At 46.9% G+C, this 15,919-nt stretch overlaps 1 protein-coding gene across 3 annotated transcripts in view; it reads right to left on the bottom strand.

The window, feature by feature from the left end:
- TENM4 (teneurin transmembrane protein 4) overlaps positions 1-15,919 on the bottom strand; it is a 709,295-nt gene that overhangs the window by 34,157 nt on the left and 659,219 nt on the right. For all 3 annotated transcript variants that reach the window (XM_072969126.1, XM_072969128.1, XM_072969127.1), the window contains 2 exons: positions 8,759-8,991; positions 4,633-4,787 (listed from right to left, as the gene is read on the bottom strand). In XM_072969126.1, coding sequence (XP_072825227.1) covers positions 4,633-4,787; positions 8,759-8,991 — 388 coding nt within the window. The remainder of the gene's footprint in view (positions 1-4,632; positions 4,788-8,758; positions 8,992-15,919) is intronic.

Genomic DNA, 15,919 nt, shown 5'->3' with positions numbered 1-15,919 from the left:
TGGGGCTTGGGCAGAGGCACGAAAGCTTCCCAGGTGATTCTAATGTGGGGTTGGGAATTGTAACTGGACATTTCTCCTTCCAGTGTGGTCATCGGATGGGCAGTGTTGGCATCACCTAAGAGCTGGTCAGAAATACAGAATGGCAGGCTTTACCCCAAACCTACTGAGTCAGAAGATGCATTTAAACAAATCCCTGGGTGGCACCCGTGCACATTGAAGTTGGTGAAAGCAGATAATGGTTTCCAATACCTCAGAGGACAGGTCCACCTGGAAGGGATGAACCATGCTGGCGATGGGTACAGAGGTTCAGGAGACCTGGGTCCCATGTCTGAGCCTTCTCTGAGCCAGGCTGGGAGGCTGGCAGGGATCACAGGGAGCCTTCAGGTGGGCACGCGGGGAACTGCAGCTGGCAGGTCTGAGGCAAGGATGCTCTGTGTTTTGCCTCAGTGGATGTGGAGGCTGGGTTGTTGGGTTGCTGGCACTAGGGAAGCCTTTAACTGTGTTCCGCAGGAAGCCAAGTCACAATGCACATGGGCTGACAGCTGGTGCCTCCAGCTGACTTATCTATCCCACCTCTACGGACTCATCGCCTTAGGTTCCTGAGCCCCCTACAAACCTTTGATCTTCAGGCCAATTTGGGGCTTATTTAAACAAGTGTATGCCTTTGGATAAGCAATTTCTCTTCCAGAAATTTACTCTTGTACACCACAGGGTACAGAGGTGCTTAGCACAGCCATTTTTAATAATGGTGAAAACTGGAACCAACCCAGATGTCTGATGAGAGAGAATTGGCTAGATCAATTATAGTACATTTTGTTCATCTGTAAGTTAAAATATTCTGTGTAGCGGTTAAAAGTGATGTTACAGATGGATATTTAATGACATGAGAAAATGTTTGCTATGTATTAAGTGGAAAAAACAGTTTACAGAGTGATCCCAATTGGGGAAAAAAAATAATAGATTATGGAAAGAAGGGAGATTAAAAGCTTGAGGGCGAGACACCAAAATGTTCACTGCATCAGGATTAGAGATAATTTTAACTTTCTTCTTTGTAATTTTTAACTTTTTATATTTTCTGCAACATTCACATGGTAGTTTACTCATGTAAAAAGAAATCTCGGAGAATCATACACACAGGAGATCTGGTCACCTGCACCTGCCCCTTCAGGAGGGAGCAGTCCTGTCACATTTCTCCGAGGCCCTGCTTCCTAAAGTCTGTTTGTTCCCTCACCCCCAGCCTGGGTGCCTCCGCCCCACGGAGCAGGGAGCCTGAGGCCGACAGTGCCCCGGGCCAGCACTGCCTCCTTCACACTTCCCGGTGCTCTCTGGAGCACAGCATCACAGCAGCCTTCGGCTGCATCAAGAACACAGTTTACTCTAAAGTGACAGGGGAATTTTCAATTTCCTAAAGCCCGCTTCTTGTCAACACTGGCTGCTAAATATTTCATGCCCTCTGGTCCTGTGGCTCCTTGGGGACATGCTTGCCGAGGCCTTTCTGCCTGTCATTATGATGAAAAGATGGCTCCCTGAAGGTGGGGAGGGGGGAGTAGGGCAGGGAGGGAGGAGAGGAAGCGGGGAGGAGAGAAGAGCAAGCGTTTTTCTGCTCTCTCACCTGCCCACAGGCACACGGGCCCCTGGGAAAGGAGGAGCAGTGCCCTTGGAGTCCCAGTGCCTGTGTGACGGTTCTGGACCAAGTACCCAAGCTTCTTTGACTTTACGTCCCTGTTAGTGCTGTTGGCGCTGAGGCTTCATTTCCCATCACCGCAAGGGAGGGAAGAGACCAATTTCTGAGGTCTCTCCAGTTGCCATGTTCTACAGCCCCAAGAAGGAATGGAGCTCCCTCGCCCCGTCCTCCGGAGCATTCCGGCCCTTTATGAATGCACTCTCAGCTGACTGCCTTGTTGCAGAGTTATTTGCAAAAATGGACTGTCAAATGGATGAGTCAATGACTGACTGGTGAAAGGCACAGAGAGAGAGAGGGATGTGGGGCCAGGACACCTCCGTTCCTAGCTTAGTCCCCCGACGACTACAGGTGTGATCTTCCTCAAGTTACATGAACACTTTGAACTTCTTCCCCCATATGTAGAAGGTGGTAATCAATATTACATAAGAGCAGTTGTGACGATCAAGTGAGACAAGGTACAAGGAAATTCTTTTTAAATTATAAAGAGAATGAATATTTACTGCCTATCATTCCCAGACACTGTGCTAGGGAATTTGTACACATGATTTCATGAAAAATTGCATTTCCACCACCTGATGGAACCTAGCATGGGGCTCTGCATTTGTAACCACACTTTCTGTCACCACGCCTTGGTTTCCCTATCTATGCAAGGGAGTAGATAACACTGATCTTGAGGGATTATGATGACAGCTAAATAAGAAAAGTGAAGTGGTACCCATCTCTGTAGCCCCATTTCTAACAGTGCCCGGCATATAAGTTCTCAGTAAATCATTCTGGACCCTAAGGACAGAGTTATACTTTGTGTCTGTGGTGGCCGCAGGCTGCAGAGTTGAGAACTAATCCCTTGTTTTGAACAGGTTGTAACATCTTCTGTTCTGTCTCAACTCTACACCTCTTTCTAGTTCCCCTCATCTTCATCTCCTTCCAGAGGGACTGGTCCAAGCTAAGCTCCTTGGTCCTCCCCTTTGCATGCTTGCCTCTGAGCTGTGTTCTCACCTCTCTGGCTTACCTCCCTGCGCCCCACAGCACAGTACAGCAGCTGCGTGTTTGTGACAGAGGAGGCTCTGAGAATAAAGTCCGGGCGCCCTTCCCATATGTGTATATAGAAGTACACACCTGTGTTGGGGGGTTTGGTAAAAAGAATCCCATGCTTAGATTCAGACCAGGGTGCTGAGGACCAGGGGCAGAGAGATTTCAGTCCTGGATCCAGGATTTCTGAATCTAAGTGTGGGTTTCTCCCACTTCCACCCTATGCCAACTGTCTTCCAAGCCTTTGATCTGGCTGCTTGGCAGGACCTCTGGCTCAAGTTAAACAATTTTCCAATGTGTGGACTGAAACATTTCGGCACCCTGTGCTGGGTGGTGGAGGTCCCATTTTGAGAACTGAAAACCCGTGGACACACGTCCTCAGGCCCTGGCAGCTCCCTGATGGGTACATCGAGCTTGCTCACAGACTGGAGAGGGAAACTCTCAAGCCAGCAAGGGGAAGCCTGCCAAATTGGAAAGTCGAGAGGCAGAGAACAGATTCCACGCTGGCTCATAACGATCATATCAGCTGGTGAGGAGGGAAACCACCTTAGCATCCGATAGGGAAGGGACACGGGTGCCGGGCCGCTGGCAGCATCCGGGGGCTCTGGGGAAGGGGCTCTAGGGAAGGGGCTCTGTGACACACATTGGCAGCAGAGGCAGGCGTGACCAGGGAGGCCTCCCAGCTTCTGCTGCCTGCCGAGCACAGGGAGCGGGTCTGCAGTCGGTGACAAGGCCTGTGTATTCCGGCTCCCTTAGAAGTGAGAGGGCTTAAAAAGCTACGTGTGCCCCCTGCTGACACCAACTGGCAATTTAACATAATTTCCTTGGTTTTGCTAATGTTGGCAAGATGGATGCTCACAGATTCAGCAGTGCCCAAGCCTTGCCAAAGGACCTAGCGATAAAGAACACATCACTTGTCAAGTCACTGCAGGACAAACTAACGATCTCTCTCAGGTCTACACTGGGCTCCTGGTGCCCCCCCTGCTAAGGTCCAAACTCTTGTATGGTGAGTTAAATTCTCCTTTAACTGGCTCCAAAGCACACCTCTAGTTTTGACTCCTGCTACTTCCTTTCAAGACCCCTATGCTCAGTGTTTAATTTTCCAGTGTTCCTTGAATGTTCCAGGGCCATTAACATCTTTGTACCTTTGCATACGTGATTCCCTTTGCATGAAATGTCTCCTTTCTTCCAACAAACTCCTATTCAACCTTCAAAATGTGGCACAAATGTCACCTCCTTTGTGAAAGTAGGACTAGAATTTCTGTTTATTGATCACTTCCAGAGTGCCAAGCAGTTCTAGGAGCCCTACATGAATCACTCCACATATTTTCAAGGCAATCCTGCCAGGCCAATGTCCATGAGGCCCATTTTACAGACATGAAAAGTGAGGTCCAAGGGACCTCAGCAACTTGTCTAAACTTACACAGCGAGTGAGTGGCAAAGCTGGGATTCAACCAACCAGTCAATCAACTAATCAATCAACAAGTACTGATTGTGCACCCTGGTTATAGTAGAGGAAAAGATGGACAAAAGGTTCCTTCTAGCCTATCCCCATGTGGCTTACAGGCTAGAAAGAGAGCAGACAATGTACAAGCATCTGTGTTTCCAAAGAAGGAATTCAGGAGGTGATGGATTTAAACTCACACCGTGTGAGGCTGTGCTGCCCCTGAGGCTTCCTTGGGCAAATCTCTTCACTGTCCCCTGAGCTTCCCTCTGTCACCCACGTATACCCCTGACGGTGAACTCTCAGAGCATCGTGCTGTGCCCTGCTCATCTGTGTGTCCTTAGTACTCTTCACCAAGAGTGTGCTCTCACAGGCCTTGGGCAGCACAACGATGAGCAGCCAGCTGGCTGGCGGGGGCCAGTGGGAGGACACATGTGCAGACTCAGGGCTCCAGCTGACAAAGCTGTCTCCTTACCTGGGAAATATCCATGACGGAATCACAGCTGAGGGGCCGGGCCGAGGTGAGGTCATTGGAGCCCAGCAGGGTGGAGATGACCCCATTCTGATCAATGCGTCTGATCATGGTGCCATCCACGAAGTAAATCAGCCCAGACTTGTCCACTGTGATGCCTGGGGAGGAGAAGCAAGAGGTGGTAACAACCCACACGCTCACCAACACTTGCGGGTTGACAGTGCACACCCCTCACCGTGATTTGAGTAGATCTCCCCCACAACTGATTCATTCCCTTTCTGAAGGCGAGAAGAGAGCTGCCCAGAGGCTTGGGGTGATTTTTTTTTTTTTCAAAGCCAGGGTTAGAACCCAGGTCTTCAGCTTCTCCTGGGCTCTGGTCCTCCCACCTGGCTGCCTCTGGAGATTTTCACCTATCATGTTAGCCATCCATTAAGGCTGGACTCACAACTTCTGGGAGGTTGTTAGGCACTAGAGGTAGTGGTAAGGAAGAACATTTTCGGTGTCAAAACTGTGGATTATTTAAATGAACCTACTTCTGAAGACCTGTAATTATACTAATCAAAACCCTTTTTTGGTAAGAATTTTTCTTTTCTTCCAAAACAATCATCCTTCACATTTTTCTAGTCTATTACTGTTTTAGTTTCATTGGTCATTTCAGAAGTATAGAGCCTGAAAAAGAATCCTTTGGATTGGGGCAGGGAATATTGATGAATTTAATTTCTCAAAAAGGCACATTGAAGGGAGGAGTCAGAATCATTATTCCACATCATTTCCTGCATTTGCTAGACTGTCCCACCTGTTGATCTCCTCCCTGACCAACTGTGTGACCTTGGGCAAATCCCTGGAAGTCCCTGCATTTGTTTTCCCAGCTGTGACATGAAGGGGTTGTTCTAGAACTGTGTTACTCACTCCTGTGTAAAGAAATACCTGTATGTGTGTGTGAATTACCAGGGAGCTTGCTAAAATGCACCCCTGCCAGGTACCTCATTCAAGAAAATCTCAAGTGGAGCTTGAGCATCTATCTGTATTTTTTATTGATGTATAGTTGATTTACAATGTTGTGTTAGTTTCTGGTGTACAGCGTAGTGATTTAGTTATACAAACATATATTCTTTTTCATATTATTTTTCACTATAGGCTATTACAAGATATTGAATACATATAGTTCCCTGTGCTATACAGTAGGACCCTGTTGTTTATTTATTTTATATATAGCAGTTTGCATCTGCTAATCTGAAACTCCTAATTTAGCCCTATTTGTATTTTTGACAAGCACCTTGGATGGTAAAGATACAAATCAGTTGGAGAACCACACTAGTAAATCAGTACTTCTTAACCAGTGATGTGTATCAGAATCACCTGAAGAGTTTTTTTTGACCTCTGCTTGCTTGGTTTCACTCCTGGAAATACCAGATCACAGGGTGGCTGGGACTGGGACCAAGGCATGCTTTAAAAATGCTCATAGTTGATACCGACACCCCAAGCCTGGAACCATGAGAGTTAGAAATACCCCTACCAAAGTCTTAACTGCTCAGGGGTCCTGGGGCTGAGAGACAGACAGGAGGTGCCCCCGAGGAGCACATGGTCTAGATGGGGAGGCGTGGGAATGAATCAGTACTCAGAGAGGGACAAAAGCCCAGGAGGGTTCGTGGTAAAATAAAGGAGACTGGTTAGTTTTATTCTGTGCAGCTTTCTCAGGGGAAGGAACTGAAAGAATGGGTCAGAAAAATTTCAAAGAGGTGGAGACATGAAGCATAAAGCTTTCCAGCTGTATAATCTTGGAGGAGTCACTTCCCTTCCAAGTCTCAGTTTCTTCATGGTTTAATGTGGGTAATAACATCTGACCTGGAATAGGTAGCCCTCAACAATTACTCACGACTTACAATTATGAGAATGTGAAACCCACTTTGTGGGTTTCATGGCCCGTGCTCTCAGGGCCCACGTGTCTATGACCCTCAGCAGGTTGGGGCCTCTGAGTGATGAAGACCCTCTGGAGCTGTGTTCCTCCTGCCCCCTCCTTAGGCTGTTCAGGGCTGGAAAGTGATTTCACAGGGAGCACCTGGCAGCCTCAAGGTGGGGGAAGGCCCTTCTTATGTCCCTGCCTAGAATGTAAATTAACTGCATTCTTTAAGTACCGAGCCAGTTTTCTTGTCTGTTTGGCTATGCTCTGCCTTTCTCTTCCGCCTGCTAGGACTGATGAGTGCGCCACGAACAATCAGGTTCCTAGTTTACAGAAGTTGGCTGCACAGGCTAACAGAAGTGATCTGTCCTCTGATTAATTACTTCATTCTTTCGCCTTTTGTTGTGCTAAATATGTGGACATCTTTCCTCCTCCCTGCTGCACAGGGCCTGCGTATCATGGCACCCTTGTCATTTCTCTCTGGGTTAATTACAGGCTTTGGGGCAATTTCATTGTCACCACATCTGTGTGTGTGTGTGTGTGTGTGTTTGGGTGTGTATGTAAGGGGAAGGTGGAGAATACATGTGTGTAGAGCAGTTGAGAAAGATCTGGAGAGTAAAACTTCTCAGAAAAAAATGTTTTAATTCTAAGAGAAAAGACTGTTGCAACCAAAAGGGCTCTCAGGGACCACTTAGCCCAATCTACACATTTACCAATGGGAAAACTGAGGCTCAGAGGAGGAGGGGGCTCACAGAGCTGGGAGTGGCCAAGCAAAACTGTAACGCAGGGTCCCTAAGTGCAAGCCCAGTGTTCTTTCCACTCCAGGCTCCTCCCTCGGTATTAGAAAATCATAATTAGGAGGGAAATTAACCATAGATGTCAGAAAATTTACCCCACAGAGCTACCAGTTGACCACTTCGGGTATGTGGAAGACACATATGATGTGATATAATACGATACATCATATGATGTGATATGATGTACATCCAATTTAACAATTATAATAGTAATTACAATTTATGGGATGTTAATCATGTGCCTAGTACCCTGGTACCAATATACTAAGCAAGCATTTACACTCCTGATAATATTTAATCTGTATTATAACTGTGCAGTATATTTCTATTTCATAGAGGAGGAAAATGGGTCTCAGAGAGGTTAAGCAGCTCACCCAAAGTCACACAGCTAGCTATTAGGTGGTAATGTCTGAATTTAAACATAGGACTGCCTGACTTCATTTTCATTTGAAACCAAGCCCTGAAATCTGGCACTATCTAAAAATACTACCATTCATAACATTTTTATAGGCCATCATATGAAATACATTAATTTTGACCCTCAGAACAATACTAGGAGGTGGACATAGAAGATAATACTCTTGTTTAATCGACTGAAGCTTAGACACCATAGGTTATTGGCTTTAGGGTCTGTAAACACTTGCTGATGGATGATGCTGACCATGAAGGCTTCTCCTCCAAAAAGCCTTCCAAGTCTCCTGGGCACAGGGGCTCCCCTCGGCTTTGGACCCCCCCCCACAGTTCTTTCTTCTTACATCTCAGGGAGCACTCCCCTTCCTCTCTCATCTGAGTGATTCGCATTCATGTCTTATTTTTCTGCTACGATGAACTTATCTATGCAACCACAGTACACTGTATACCCAGTAAAAACTTGCTGAATAAGTGAATGGAAAGTGATTGTGGGTATGAAGAAGTCCAGCTTTTTGAAGGATTCAAAACTGAAACTTAGAGTTTACCCATCTACAGCCCATGATCATGTGTGAAGATGACACCCTGCCGTGGTTTTATCAAACAGTAACTTGAGAGGTAGCATAAATATCCAACAGGAGGGGATTGATAAATAAATAATGGGACAACCATTTGATGGAATTCTATACGTCCACTAAAAGCGAGTGCACAGAAGACTCTAATAACATGGAGAAATAAATATTCATGATACATCACTTAGGAAGAAAAGTAGGTTACTGAAACAGCTGGTTTCATTTTGTTTGTTTTTGGTGAGCATTATATACACACAAACACCTAGAAAAAAAGAGCAGGAGGAAAGATAGGAAATGTTAACTGGGACTATTTCTGGCAGATGGAATTACGACAATTTTAACTTTCCTCTGTATGTTTCAACATTTTTTGCAATGATAAACATAGATGTCCTTTTGGAAATGGAAATGCCCTAATAAATGTTACTGAGAGTGTTTTAAAAGCAAGGCCTTACCCCTGGGGTTGGTAAGTGTGGCTTCTGTGGCCTTCCCACCATCCCCGCAGCGAGTATCATCAAAGGGGAGGCACTGGTCACCTGTCCCTGCCACCACCTCGGAGTTCTTGACAAGGTCCGTCACCACCACAGTGGACTTGATCTTGAAGACCCGCCGGCTGTTGGTGTCAGAGAGGAAGACGGCCCCACTCATGGGGTCTGTGGTCAGGTAGTATTTATGCGCGGGACTGTGGCTGGAAAGCAAGGAACGCCCGTCGGTGAATACTTTCTTCTGTCCTAACAGGCAGCCAGAGATGTACAACTTGAGTCCAAGCAAAAATGTTATGGGGACAATGTCCCTATTTAGGATGATCCAGGCCAGAAACATGAAAGGATATGACTTTAAAAAACACTTCATAACAAAACAAACCAAAACCACCTCAAGAGTTCGACACACAAGCCCTCTCCCACAGAGCTTTCACAGCAGCCCCACCCCCACGTCAGGGCTGAGCGCGCAGGCCCCGGCCAGATCTGACTCCAGCCAGCGTCAACACTGCCGTCCGCTGACACTCATGTTATGCTTATCAGGAGCCCAGGAGTCTCCCTCCTGCAGCCAGATGTAAATGAATTGCAGGACTAGTCTGTAATTTGCAGCAACACCCAAGGAAAAATAAACAAAACAGAGGAGCAGTGGTGGTGATAGCTCTGCTTCTGGAAAACGGCTGCAAAGCAAGGCGAGGCTATGCTGACAGAGGAAAGTGAAGCTAGACCAGGACGACACAGAGGGATTATGGAGACGAGGCACCACCTCTAGGCACAGGGCAGGAAAGACGCGCAGGCTTTGGGGTCAGACTGGTCTGGGTTCCACGTCTAGCCTTGTCATTTCCTGGTTCTGAAACTTGGGCAGGTTACCTGGCCTCCGGGGCCTCAAGTTTTCTTCATCTGCAAGGTGAGGATGTTAACAGCTACCTCGCTGGTGTATTGGGAAAATTACATAAAATCACATACGAAAAATATTTGGCATAGTGCATGGTACAAAGTAGGGACTCGATAATCATTATTATTTTTAATTGCTAGTCATCACATGTGTTTTTGCATTTGGAGAGGACTACACAGTTGGTATCACTTATTAAGCCTGACTTTCGCTATCACATGGTACTGACTGACAGTTCTTTCCAAGTCTAGGCTCTACTGGAGTTGGACCCAAAACTCCTGGGAAACTAATTATCAGTTCCTGCCCTTGGACTGATCATCCCCAGGCCCTCAAACTGCATCTCAATATTGGTAGCCTCTGGAAAGACTTCTGATTCAAATGAATTTCCCTCTGTTCAGGCTGGATGGCCTGGCACTGGCCATTTTCACTGGACAGTGGGACACACGCTGTGCTGGGGGATTCAGGGTACAGACTAAGTAGTGGTAAGACCACCAACTATGCAGGGCGCTGTACACCCCTGCAAGGTGCAAGTAAGAGGATCAGAAATGTTTAAAAAGAAGCTATTTTGCATTTCATCAGGCATGTATATTTTGGATCCTTTCAAAAACCAAAATTTTATTTTACAGATTAGTGTCTTTTGAATAACACATGAAGACTGGGCACTGTGATCTTCAATGTCAAGTTCTCTGAAGGGCTTAACTTGGCCCTGATGGTTCCTCATCATAACCATCCCTTGCTTTGGGCAGTGTCCCGGGGACTCACCGCTTCTCACAGGGCCAGGCCTCCAGACCCAAGGCTTTCCTTCCTGTTTTCTCTCCCTAATTTGTCCAAGACATCATGATCTTCTCCAACTGTCCTAGCCCTGATGCTACTGACCCATTACCTCCTCCTCCAAACAGGGGGGATCTCTGTCTGCAGCCTGGGTCCTCCCCAAGCCCTTCTTCCCTGATCCAACCCAAATACCAACACATCACTGCAAGGTTTCCCCTTTCAGGAAACCTCTCTCCCCCATTTCCTACAGGATAATTCATGCTCCCCAGCCTAGCAGCACACAGGGCCCTTCATGCTTGGCTGCTGCTCTGTCTTCTCCTCACAGACACACTGACAACTTGTCCCTCAGATATGCCTTCATGCATCTGTCCCTGCTGCTCCCGCTCCAGGGAATATCCTGCACCCTTCCCTTCTCAGCCTGCTGACCGGCTACTCATTCCTCAGGTTACCAGCCCAAATGCTAACTTTTCTTGCAAAACATCCTCCTACCCCCCGACCTTTCTTCTCTGTGACCTGAGATTCATTTTGGCTCCAATCTGGTTACAGGACACTCAGCATAATGCTGTGCCTGTTTATTCATGTGTCTGTCTCCCAGATCCTGTCAATACTTGAAGAGAAGAGATGGGATTTTGTTCATTTCTGTGTTTCCAATGTTCAGCTTGGTGTCTTGTAGCCCACAGCAGCTGCTCACTTTAAGTGGATTCCATCTCCATTTTTAGTTTACTTCAACAGTATTTTCAATCCAATTACTTGGCTGTTCTTTCACCTCTCTTTTGGGGGTGGTGGTAACCAGAGAGATGTCCTGTTTATCTTGAAACATCCCCCGTGACTTACCCTATGATGCAACAGAGATTTAATCTTCCTGGATGACACTGATTCTGGCTAAACAAAATGTGGGGACCTCGGATCCCTCTCTGTGATGCCAGGGCAGCCTTGATCTTTCTGCCTTCTGATGACAGCTGCGAGGTGGGAGTGATAATTTCATTTCTTTGAGTATCACTCATGATAAACGGATGCTATCCACCCTGGCAGAAAATGGGTTTTTGAGGGAGTGTGGCGGGGGCCCTGTCCACTTAGATTAGCTCGCTGAGTTTCTGGCTCATGTCTTCCTGCACTGCCCCAGAGAAGTGCCACCTCTGTGACATTTCTCAGACTGGTAAATTCCAGAAGAGAGTGGCATTGGCAGGACTGTCCTAGAGAGTCCATAAGAGCTGTGGCCCTGTCTTTTGTGCCCAAGAACAAATCTGAAGTCTGGTGGGGGGGGAGTAGTCAGACCTAAGCTTTGAACTTAGAAGATGTGGGTTCTAATTTGGGCAGGTCACCTAAATCGTTCAAGAGGTAGGCCCCTCAGCTGTCAAACAATGAAGTCCCTGCTCTGCTTTGCTCACAGGCTTGTCATTAGGATCAAATAAATTACACACTCAACAGCCCTTTCCAGTTGGCAGAGCTCCCCGACAATCTTCATCTCACTTCCTCCTCATGCCCCTGCACCGGGAGCAGCACCTGGACCTCTCCCAGGAGCTGCCCCACCAGTCTGTGGAGCAGAGCTCCGGGGAGGCCTGCCGCTGGTACAGAAGCATCCGCTACCACTTCCGGTGCCTCTTCATCCCAGGCACTGAGATAGCATTTTATATGTACAACCTCATTTTCATCACAACTACCATAGAAGCTAGGTGCTTTTTTAAAAAAACATTTTTTTTTTCAGAAGCCTGAGATGAAAGAGGTGAAGCGACTGGAGCAGAGCCAGAAACTGCTAAGTGGCAGGACAGATACTCAACTCCCATCTGCTTGACTCCAAAGTCTGGGTTTTCTACCTCCCCACAGCGCTTCTCAGGGCCTAGAGAGCACCACCGCCCCCCTCACGGGGCGCACCTGCCCAGTTCCCAAGGTTCAGCCCCAGCGTCACCTCGCCTGGAATACATCCCTAGATTCCTGGGCCCCTGCTTCGTCCCACTGGCCACTTCCTTTGTTACGGCCCCACTAGACCCGACACTTTCAGTATCTCTAGCACCTTTAAGACCCTCTTCTGCTTTGCTGTCTGTCTCCTCAAGGACAACTCGGACTCCTCAAAGGCAGGACCCGGCTTCAAGTACCCGGTGCTCAGCTGCAGTTAGGGCTCCAGAAAGGCCTGCTGACTGTACGAATCAGTGCGTCAGTGACCCCTGGGTTACAGATGGAAACACCCACTGCTAAGGATCTGAGAGTGATGGTTCTCAATGTGGCTACGCATCAGATTCACCTGGAAGGCTTTTTTTTTTTTTTAAAGCCCCACCCATCATGTCTGAAGGGCCTGGGCACCTGTCCCTTTAAGATTTCTCTGGGTGATTCTGAGGCACAGCTCGACTCAGAAGCCAGGGCTTTAGAGCAGTGCTTTTCAAACTTTAATGTGCATATGGATCATGTTAAAATGAAGATTTCAGTCCAGCAGTTCTGGGTGTGGCCCGAGCGTCTGCCTTTCTAACAAATCCTCAGAGGATGCCAGCATTGCTTATCTGTACTTCGAAGAGCAAGGCCTGACTTAGAATTCTCTGCAAACCAGACATGCACAAGCTGGGAGCTGGCCTATGGCTGAGACCCCAGGCCTAGTTCTGTGGACTGGAACCATGTCTGATCCAATTCTGATCCCCAGTATATTGAGCAGAGTTGGGCCAGATAGGGTCATAGCTCTATTTCCAGAGTCTGTGCAGAAGTGCCTGAGGATCCATGTTCTTTTCCACTTCCTTAAATATAACCCTGGTACTTCTGGAAGCTACACAGAATCTTAGAGGCTATAAGGGTATTGATCCTGAAGTGACTAACCTGCAGTGAAGCCCCACTCTGCCCTCTTTCTGGACAAGGTAGGGAATGTCCTAGTAGGAGCTGTGAGCCTAGGCATCTTTGGGGATGGAAGGCAATCTATTCTCTGCTTCTGAGGGAGAACTATCCCTCTGTCCCACAATACGATCTGCCTTGTGCAAAGGAGCATCCTTTGACTACATCACGCGGCAGCCCGGGCAGAACTTGATTCACTGGTTCTTGGAAGGAGCAGGAAGAGCTTGAGCATTTGAACCACACAAATGGGGCTTCAGATGCTGGCTCTGCCACCCACTTGGTACGTGACCTTGGGCAAATTACTTCTTTACCCTGAGCCTCAGTTTTTTTTTTATATGAGAAATGGGGATAATCACATCTACTTCAAAGGGCTACTTTGAGGACAAACTTGTATAAAGAACGTAAATCTGCAAGCCTAGTGCCTGTTCCATTGAAAAATAAAAATGCCCAATTAATGGTAGCTGGTCACTTTAATGTGACCATTTTAACGTGTCATTTTTATGTGACTGCACAATGGAAAAGACGAGTATGTCACACTTAATACTGTCTGCCTAACCTATTTTCTGAGGCAATTAAGGGCTCTTAGAGTTAAAACAGTCTGTGTAGCTGAGTCTGATGGAGATTTGAGTGCAGATGTACTTCTGAACAGCAGGCCTCAAACATCCCTCCACGACCCTAGGGGAGATGTCTGGGAAGAGGTGAGGATCCGTGTTCCCTGAAGGGATCCAGGGAGGAAGATGTCCAAAGGACTGGGAGTCTCTGTGCTGAGCACGCCCAGCATGGTGGGATGCACTGAGGCTGTAAAGGCCAAAGAAAGAGATGCGTCTGCCCTGAGGGACACACACACAGGGTAAGGGCACTGGCCTGGAGTCAAATGCTATTCCTGGGAACAGCTGAACAGTAAATGCTAATGGACAAACAACGAAATTTGAGAATTTCTTTATCCACTTCTGGGATTTACTGATAAGGACACTAAGGCTCTGCGAGAGGAAGGGATTTGCCAATATCCAGCAGCCAATTAAAATCAGAGCTGGAGCCCAAGGCTTCTCCCTCCTGATTGTCTTTGAAAACTGGATGGCAGAAGGAATTTCACTTTTCCCTTCCACTTTGGCTCACTTTCTAAATAGTTTTGAGCACCTGAGAAAACAATGAATTGAGAGAGGGCAGGGAGGCAGCTCTGAAGTCATACCATGGGCACATCAAAAGATTGCTAACCATCAAAGACAAAAGGTACCAAAACCACAACTCTCTCAATTTACAGATGATGCAATTGGAAACCAGAAAAGCAAGGTGACCAGCCCAAGGCCACATGATGAATGCACAGCAAAGCTGGACAAGCACCCTGGCTCCTGACTCTTCTCAGCTAGGTCCCTCCGTATCCCGGCTGTGTCCTGGGTAGTTACCACCACTGACTGGAGTTTTAATGTGAAAGGCTAGATTTTCATCCAAGATCCTCACGTGAAATGTACTTCTGTGTTTTCTATAAAACTGGACGTGAAGACACATATCAATTCATAGTTCCATATCACCCATACAAAACTCACTGAAAATCTCTTTCCAATTTCAGTTTTGAGAAAAAATATCCCTCCTCTGAGAAATGGGGATAGTTCCCCATTTTTGATAATGTAAACCATGAAAACAATTGTCTCCCTGTTATTCTGGCTCCCAGGAAGCTCAGAGTCTAATGTGATGTGTAATCACATGTATGTGTTTCCTCCTTTTTTTTTTTGTTTCCAAATTCTGTTTAGTTTACTTTAATACATGTGTCTTTGGTTGTAAGGGAACTGAATTCTTTTTGGGAAAGATGGAGACATCATCATCATTATCACCATCATCTAATTGTTATGATGATGATAATAACAGTAATGATTTTTTATTATTACTATTACCACCTTTTCTGAAGCTCCTCCCTGTGCCTGGCACAGTGCTAGACACAAAGTCCTCTGTAACCCTTATAGCAACCTCCAAGGGAGATTTTATTAACCTCAAGTTAGAAACTAAAGCTCAGAGAAATGAAGGAAAAATTTTCAAGGTCATACAATTGGGGAGCCTCAGTTTTCTCATCTGTAAATTGGATGTATCATGAATACCTTATTCTGTCCTTGCTGGCAGACCCTCTGATGGGGTCCCCTCGCATTCCAGCCACCAAAGTCGAGGTTCCTGCAATGCCCACAGGGGTACAAATCTGAAACCTGTCTTCTCCCAGGTTCTTTGCCTGATCGAGATGTTCTCAGGACTTCCCACTGTTGACTCTCCAAGTCACTCAACAAGGTTAGGATAATCCTTACTCACTCTAAGGATAAGCAGACTGGGGTGTTCAAATTACTATGCCAAGGTTAAAATTTCCCCCTATTACTCAGTCTGTCATGTCCACAAACTACCAATGTAACTGCTGCACCTTGCTAGAGATGAAAGGAATTCAGGCTCTCACCACCCACCCCCACCGTTATTAATGACTTTCTCTCATCATAGCTGATCACCCCCAACCAGTTCCAATCACGCAGGACTCGTTTGCCATCGAGCGAGCTGAAACTGACACGTGCAGCTTACCATACAACATGCAACAAGGCAGAGGAGAGACAGGAAATTCTCCACTGGTTGGCTTACCTATGTCTGAAATCTTTATTTCTGACAGAAGACAGGAGAGCAGGGAATAGAAGAAAGAA

Source organism: Vicugna pacos, chromosome 10 (assembly GCF_048564905.1).
Source record: "Vicugna pacos chromosome 10, VicPac4, whole genome shotgun sequence".
In the NCBI taxonomy this organism is placed as follows: domain Eukaryota; kingdom Metazoa; phylum Chordata; class Mammalia; order Artiodactyla; family Camelidae; genus Vicugna; species Vicugna pacos.
Note: the sequence above shows the minus strand (reverse complement) of the source record. Positions and strands in the feature narration are given on the sequence as shown.